This window comes from Protopterus annectens, chromosome 11.part0 (assembly GCF_019279795.1).
Source record: "Protopterus annectens isolate FY-2018-M chromosome 11.part0, PAN1.0, whole genome shotgun sequence".
NCBI lineage: Eukaryota > Metazoa > Chordata > Ceratodontiformes > Protopteridae > Protopterus > Protopterus annectens.
In genome coordinates, this window is record NC_056745.1 from 849661820 (window position 1) to 849670050 (window position 8231).

Consider the following 8231-nt stretch of genomic DNA (forward strand, 5'->3'; position numbering starts at 1 on the left):
CAAATGGTAGTTTGACCAAGAGCAAAGCTATTAGAAGTGGCCCACAGTGTCACCAAATAAATATGCAAGTATTCTCAGAACTTAAATATGTCTCACAAATATCAGCCACAATGAAAGGTTTAAATGTATTTAATAATAAATAATAAAAGCACAGGAAAATACACAGTATATAATCACAGTCTCATCAAAGTTCAAAATCATAGGAAATATTTAAAACAACATTTCAGGACAGTCTCAAATAAATAAAGAAAAACATCTAAGTTAAGCTTAACTGTATTCCTGACTATATCTAAAAGTAATTACTGTACACTAGTTAACTTATTATAGCACAAGCAGACAGATGTGGTGAGGGGGTCTTCTTCTCAGGTCAAAGACAAAATGCAAAATGCTCAGTCCCTCTCTCAGAGAGTTATTAAATTAATATCCCGGATATTACTGCTGGGATAGCTTGTAGAATGACATCACTTCTTGTCATCTGACTCTATCCCAGGTAAACCCCCCCACTGATGCAGCTGGTAGCATTCAGCATCTACCTATGAAAATATGTACACCTCAGATCTTTTGGCAAATGGTGGAAGTCGTAAAATAATTTACATTCCTCCACATATAAAGACAATACAAACATTTCTAGTTTAAGACATTATGTCTCCTGTTGCACTGAAATTGAAAGATAACATCTCTTTTTATGTCCCAACCATAAAGTAATTCAATCTCAACTATTCTGCTGAACTTAACTTCTTGTGTTGCGGTTTCCATTGTTAAGATATATATATCTAAACAGTTACAATAGTGTATATACATTTCTGCTCAGTACTTTACAAAACATCTCTTCAGCACACGTCTGTACAATATGACATACAGTTCTAATACATCTGTCACACAAGCATCTTACATTAAGCATGTTGACATTCACAAATTACACGCAACCATTTACAAAGTTCCAGACAGCTGTGCTGGCAGTATCTCCTTCTGTCACACTTCTATATAAGTTATACTACTATTCACAAATGGCATATGATTATTTACAAAATTCCAGACAACTGTGCTGACAGTATCTCCCTTTTGGTGCACTTTTATAGAAAGCATGTTAATATTCACAAATGACATATAATTATTCATAAAATTCCAGCTAGCTGAGCTAGCAGTATCTCCCTTTGTGGCATGCACCATATACACTGGAGTTGCTTTAAAGAACATTTTGATTTAAGGAATAAAGTACGTACAGTTCAACTTCTGTATGTTACACCTACTGCACAAATTGCTTTATCTGTGTCATTGAAAAGGAATACAAGGCATAAAAGGCTTAACATTCCTGTTTAGCAATGTACCTTGATTCTAATCTGATTTGTCTTGCTTTATTTGTACCAACAGGAAGATCCTGGAGATTGTGGAGGAGTCTCTGGCCTTATTCCTTCTCTATGGTCGATGCTAGGAATTCAGTTTGTTCTTCTCTGGCTCCTTACTGGTAGTAGGCTCTATCCTTCATGACCATGGACATACGAAATTCATGAAGTTTAGTTTCAAGACCCTGCCAAAAATGAAAGCCCTGGATTCAACCAAAATGGAGGAATATCATATGACCCAGGCAGTGTAAGACTGACCATGTTCATACCCTGGTGTATTTCTTTGTGAAAGACGCATTACGGTACCCACATTGGCAGCATGTTGGACTGTCTGATCTGGAACAACAACTTGTGGGATGTCTAGTTTATTTACACCATTACAGTACATTTAAATCTACTTTATTAATCTAGCTTATTTTCCATGTATAATATGTTGACTTTTGAGGAAGGGCTGCCTTCAGCTATAATTTATAATGTTTCATACTTGTTTTGTCTGCTTTGTTTTAAAACTGGATATGTGAAACACTAAGGTATGTGCACTTAATGGTCTGTTGCATCTCTAGCTGCAGGAATATAGATCTCACTGCAGTCAGTAACACTGATCATAAAACATCTTTTCTACACTATGGTACTGTTTAATACTTTTGTGATGTCTTGCAAAGTACAACAAAGCTCCTTCTCCAGCTACTGTGCATCGGATAGCTGACAGCTTAACACTCATTGATGAATGCCTTAATGTGTTTGATTCAAACTGCCAAATCAGAACTGGTGACATGCACATCAGCAAGCTTGTATTTTGTTAAAGTGTGTAAAAATAAGGAATTTATACGTCATATGTTGACAACTTGAGTCAGCTCAGATTCTAATACCAAACTCCCATGTTAGAGTTATTTCTGTAATGTCAGGTGTTTCCTCAGACTAAAGTGCAGTAAAAACATTACTGAAACAATTTTTCTGATTGGTTGAAAGATTTATAAAAGAAAATGCAGTGTTTTGTAGCTCTGGACCTTAAGTAAGGGTATTTGGTCTTGCATGAAGCTGCTTTGACTTTGTAAGCCTTGCTTTTTTATTCTAGATTGTAATTTATATGGATGACACAAGTGATTGAGTTATTTTGTTGCTGTTTATTTACTTATTTTTATGTGTGAAAAAAATCATAATTAAATATAATTCAGTCCATAAAAACGTATAGTTAAACATACTAAGCAGTGTGTTGCGTGATAAATAGGCTGAAAGAAAATATGTCATAAGAAGTAAATTTGCTATGATCACTTCAAATAAAGAGTACACTGACTTATTCTTATGGAGAAAATACGAATACATCTGTATGTATTTTTAAATGAAACCAGTATGATTTTCTACACAACATATAAATAATAAACGGAAGACATTCTTTAATAAGAAGCAAAACAGGGCTGACCTTCAGAAAATAATTCCCAGAATATATTTATTATGAACCTATAAAAACTAACATTTGTTTACTAAATGTAGGGTGAAGCTTAATACAAACAAGATAATGATAGACATTCTAAAGTACGACACAATTTCTAAGGATTCTTTAAGTCACTGTAATTCCAAAATTTCACCACATGACTCAGAAGTCATATTGTATTGTTTTACATTTGTACTTCAGTAGTTAGGATCAAAGTTATACCATCAGCTACTGAAGAAAGGTTTTTAACTATACGTTTGTTGGGTTTCTAGAGATACTGAACATTAATAATCTTTAACCCCAAACTAGGTAAACATATATAAAATACGTACAACAAGGTTAACTTAAAAAACTAAATTCTTTCAGTGTAAATGAAAGTACATTTGATTTAATTCCATGAATGCCTACCAAATGAGGGGTTATTAAAAATATAACATAGAGGATTATTTTTGGTTGTTTATGTAGGTTTACAAATAAATAGATGCACTACACATTAAAGCTGTGAAACATTGTAAGTTTAAAGTAATTTGTAAGGGGAATGATGACTGACTAGTGCATTTTTAATTATCAGGAACCCTAAAACCAGTTTCTGTGAATGTAGTATTTCAGGAAGCTGGAGTGTTATAAACCTATAACCTCTCCAACAAGAATGGGTATCATTTATGTTTTGTGTGATAATACTGCTATCTATAAATTAGACGGTTCTACTATAGAATCCTCCGATAAAGCATAATCATAATTTGAAAAATAATAGCTGTTTAAAGTATATTTTGCTGATTGAAAAGTTGCTTATTAGGGTGCAGTTAGTTGATGATGACATTTTGTTTTGTTGTTGTTGCTGTTGAATTATGCAACTTGAATCATTGTTCAAAGAAATAATGGGACTTGTGCAATTACAGATATTCTTTATTTTTGAAAATTGAATTTAATGCAAATTATAGGACCCATTATTTATTTTTCATTAAAAACATTAGCGAACAAGTAGTGTAGCCAGACCTGCGGCATGTTGACACTGTCTTTTTACCAAAACTGAATGAAGAAAGCATCCTATGACATTCTCATTATTTCATGAATGAAAAGTCTGATTTCTGGTTTAACTTCTACTTCTGGAAATATTCTTTAGGTGGTTTATGTGCCTTTATTTCTACAGAAGACAAGTAGAACACAGAAAGTAGAAATAAACAAAAAATTTGTGCAAAGCAGGTTTTACATTGCAGCAACTCAGCGAAGATGTAGACAGGACAAAACTATTTTTATTCAATCTCAAGATTCATGTTCCACCCAGAAGATGACTAAATCACTGAGTAGCAGTTACACAGACATCTGGTGTGCTCTCCTAAACAGTTACTGTTTCCTTCTTGTCCCAGTTTTGGAGTTTGTGTTCTAATTACTAATTAACCCACCCCACAAATGATAGAGACGATATACTTCAACGTCATTTGTGCAAATGTGAGTCATCAAAAACTAGAGAAATACTGACATTTTACATGCTATTCAATGTTTCTATACATTTATGAGGTGAATGCAATGAGAATTTACTTTGCCATCTATTGTTTTTCCCCATTCATACATAAAAGACTATCTATTATAGTCAAATATCATGTATCTGATACCTTGTATGTGTGAGTTAAGCACTTTTAAATATATTAAATGAAGCAGAACATATTTTCTTTACACAATAATATTGTACTTCACTCTACATTCAGATTGGAAGAGTATAGACTCTCAATCAAGATAAAGTGTTGATGGAGTTGCCAAAAATTTAGTAATAGTTTTCAGATTGTTTCTGTTTTTCAGTTTTAATTTTGTCTTATCTTTAGTAAGTAAAAAGTTCATTTTTATGTATACCTAATTACTTAACTGATCTATATGATGTGTTCATGCATTTTAAGCAAGTACCAAAGTTGATTTGGAAATATATGGAAGCTCATTTGTGGGGGAGCTTTGGTTATCCAGGAATCTAGAATGGTGAAAGCTGATATTTATGAAAGGCAATGAATCATACACTGGTCTGTAGTTATACCTATATGCTGCATAAATGTTATATAAATGGTATGCTTAAATGTGTTTTGCATGAGGATACCTACATGTGGTGATACTCTTTCAGCCTGTTGTGGTTGTTGTGTCTTATAGTTATTGTGTTAACTATAATGGTTCATATTCCTGTCAAAATTGTTTGTTATGTGATGATACATTACATGTTAATCTTTGTAATATTTTAACTGTTTATTGTATATCAGCAAAGTGCTTTCTCCCATTTATAAAAAAGTATGCTCCCATAAAACAGCTAGCTATGCAGATATAATTACTTGCACCAGTTTGTCACTGTAGCTAAAATTCACTTTAATAATGAGAAGAAAAAGTGATCACTATTAGATCTGACTTCTTCAGCTTGACTGTAAGGTATATCAAGTGTACACAGTGAAAATATGTCTTATGGACAGTTGCAGAAACAGAATGCGTTTTCTTATACATTTTGATGGAATTAAAATGTATCAAATTACACTCTTAGTGAGGCAGATAAGTCCATGTTCAATGGCTTCATTGGTGAAACTAAAAATGTACTAAAGACGGACTGTACATTTGATTAAAGATATCAAACAGGTACAGAAATTCTGAAGGAAAATAGGCATATTTTATTTCCTAACTGGAAAACTTGTTAGACTTGTTTTCTTGAAAACCTTTTTTGAAGTACTAATGTACATAAGTAGTATTTATTTCTACACAAAGTTAGAAATGACTTAATAATTAGGGTATGTACAAACAGATTCAGAAAATATGATAATTGTGTCTGAATTTAAAAATCAAACAGTGAGCTATACTTCTTCATTTAAAAGCTATTGCTTTTTCTTCTTGCATTCCACCATGGAAGACAGAGAATTTTGTGCATGTTAAAGTAGTTTATTTTGCCACAGTACCCGGCTTATATTTTTACCATATATATTCTCGTATTTTTATAGCTCCTGTAAACAAAATAAACAACCAAAGCTGCAGAATGTTTTATTTGCATAACAGAATGTGAATTACATAGTGTGGTAAGTCACCCAGTATTATATGCATTTTATTTTCAAAGCAGAATGTTAATGAAGATTAAACATATGGGCTGATATACAGTAAATTTGATACACTACTGTAACTATGAAATCACAGCTTATAAATTCTCTCTCTGGATACATGAGATATATGCAGCTAGTTTTAAAAGCAAATTATTTGAATATCTAAGAATGTGTTTTCTGTTTTGTGTACTGTATCATGACATAAAAAAAAAGACTGCCAAAAATATTCACAATATTATAACCCTTTGTAAAATCAAAAGATTTTCCAGAAATCTTGTCTTTTGCTAAATGCAGTTAAGGTGGTGCTGCCTGAATAAAACACTTCTAAGCCTAGACAAACTAATGATTACCTATAAATGTTTACTGTAGCATACTGTCATTACCTGTGCAATGTTGTTGTGATCTTTTAACTACCATTACAGTGCTGAACTGCTTTGTAAATCCCTGTTTCTCATTTGTAAATCTGAGCCATCCATTCATCTGAACAACCAGCATTACTGCCAAACTGTTGACAGTGCTCTGTATTTATAATGAATTTTTAACATGGCATCTATAGCAACTTTGACTCCCAATGGTTTTTAGGTCCCTGTACATTACAATTTTATTGTAATCAATTTTTTCATGTTTTTGATGCTTGAGCTTTAATGGTAAATTGATTAAAAAAGTGTTGCTGCCAAGTGTGTGTTTTTCTTTAATGTTATTCTCTTATATTACAGCCTTGCCCATCTTTGGAAAAATGGCATTAAATTGAAACATCTATCATATCTTGTTGCTCTAAGGTTTATCTGCTAACATTATATACCACTTCCTTTCTTTCTTTCTTCCCTTTTCCGTGTAGTATCAGGTGTACTATACATTTAAGTAACCATAATATCTGTTGTGTTGTTTGCAGTACTTACCCATAATTTTTGCATCCTTTAATGCACTACCTATGGTAAACATAATAATGGGAAACAGAGAATAAAAATTAAAACTACCTCACCTTAGATATATTTCTCATATACTTCCTCAAAGGTATTTGGACATTTTATCTCTGAAGTTAAATACTAAATTTAACAACTTTTTCCAAACCCTGTGACATAAGATCCTAGTGTACTGCATGAATACCTTTTTTATGAAAATACTAAGTTTTCTTTAGAGGTTAACAACATCTCAAAGTACTCAGCCAAGAAGTTATATATTTATGTAACACAGACTTTTAGTATAGAAGCCAAAGCATGAAGGTTCCCATATGGTAGCTTGAAACTTGCATTGTATTACATAAATGTAAAATATACTTTTTTTTTTAAATCAATGCAATTATATTACCACTCCTTTGGGATTTCAAGACCACTATATTATTTTTTCTTTAGCAAATATGGAAAGGACAACATCGTGGTATTCCACAATGTAGATAGCAAGTGCCAGTTTTATTGGCATTTGAGTAGAAATGTGGTGAGTGATTATGAGATGACTAAGAAGATGGATGTTATTATCAGTTGATTTTACTAACTTTGTTTTGGTGAAAACTTATTTTTCTCTTGCAAATCAAAAGGAAGTTTTGCAGAGTATTTTCTGGAGATCTTGTGTGTGGATATGTGGGACTTTGCCATCCACCAAAAGTAGTATTTTTCAGCAGAACTATTTTTGGCCATCTTGGTATTTCAGAACAGAGTCATAAATACAATCTCCATACTGTCTGCAAGCATTACTCATTACTGTAATAGCTCTAGTTATTACTTTCTGTCTTAAAACATGATGCAACGCAGGTTTAAAACAGATTTTAAACTGGCTGAAATAATAGCCCTTATTTAACGCTGTGTCACTTTGGGTCTTAAGACACTGAAAATGCATCAGATATGTTTCAAGCATGTCCCTAAACTTACAAAAATGGATCACTTTTTTAACTTTAGAAGTCCAAATAAATTGTATTTATATGTACTTAGAAATCTTTTTGTGTTAGAGTTAAAATTTTCCTTTCACTTGACTGAGGATGAATTGTGGAAGACAGAGGTAATAGGTTCATAAGTTCATAGGTGGGTACTTGGCTATTTGCCTGAGGGCATTTATAAGCCTAGTCAGAGAGTGTCAGCTTTCGCCACCCCATTGATTAATTAACTGAGCCTCTGTCAGGAAGAGCCAATGAAGTGATCCCAGGGGTGCATTTTCTGTTACCCATCCACTCATCAAGGTTTCTCTTGAAGAGTGTTAGTGAAGGCCTCTACCTAATGTAGTTAGGAATTTTGTTCCTAAGCATGGGGAGTCTGTGACAGGAATCTATCCCTCCAGCATGTTCTAGTTATTGTTGTGGCGAGGTTTAGCTCACTAGAGCAAGTGGCTCGCAATGACTTGAATTTCTTTAAGTGGAGCATGTCCATCAATTCTGAGTTAGACATGGCTTTGTAAGTCAGGCAGAGATCA

General features: G+C 33.0%; 1 protein-coding gene across 4 annotated transcripts in view; it reads left to right on the plus strand.

Moving 5' to 3' along the window:
- The window catches only part of CACNA2D1 (calcium voltage-gated channel auxiliary subunit alpha2delta 1), a 3475830-nt gene extending 3469322 nt beyond the window's left edge, over nt 1-6508 (plus strand). For all 4 annotated transcript variants that reach the window (XM_044088264.1, XM_044088265.1, XM_044088266.1 and 1 more), the window contains one exon: nt 1372-6508. In XM_044088264.1, coding sequence (XP_043944199.1) covers nt 1372-1488 — 117 coding nt within the window. In that variant the 3' untranslated portion in view covers nt 1489-6508. The remainder of the gene's footprint in view (nt 1-1371) is intronic.
- The last annotated feature ends 1723 nt before the right edge of the window (nt 6509-8231 follow it).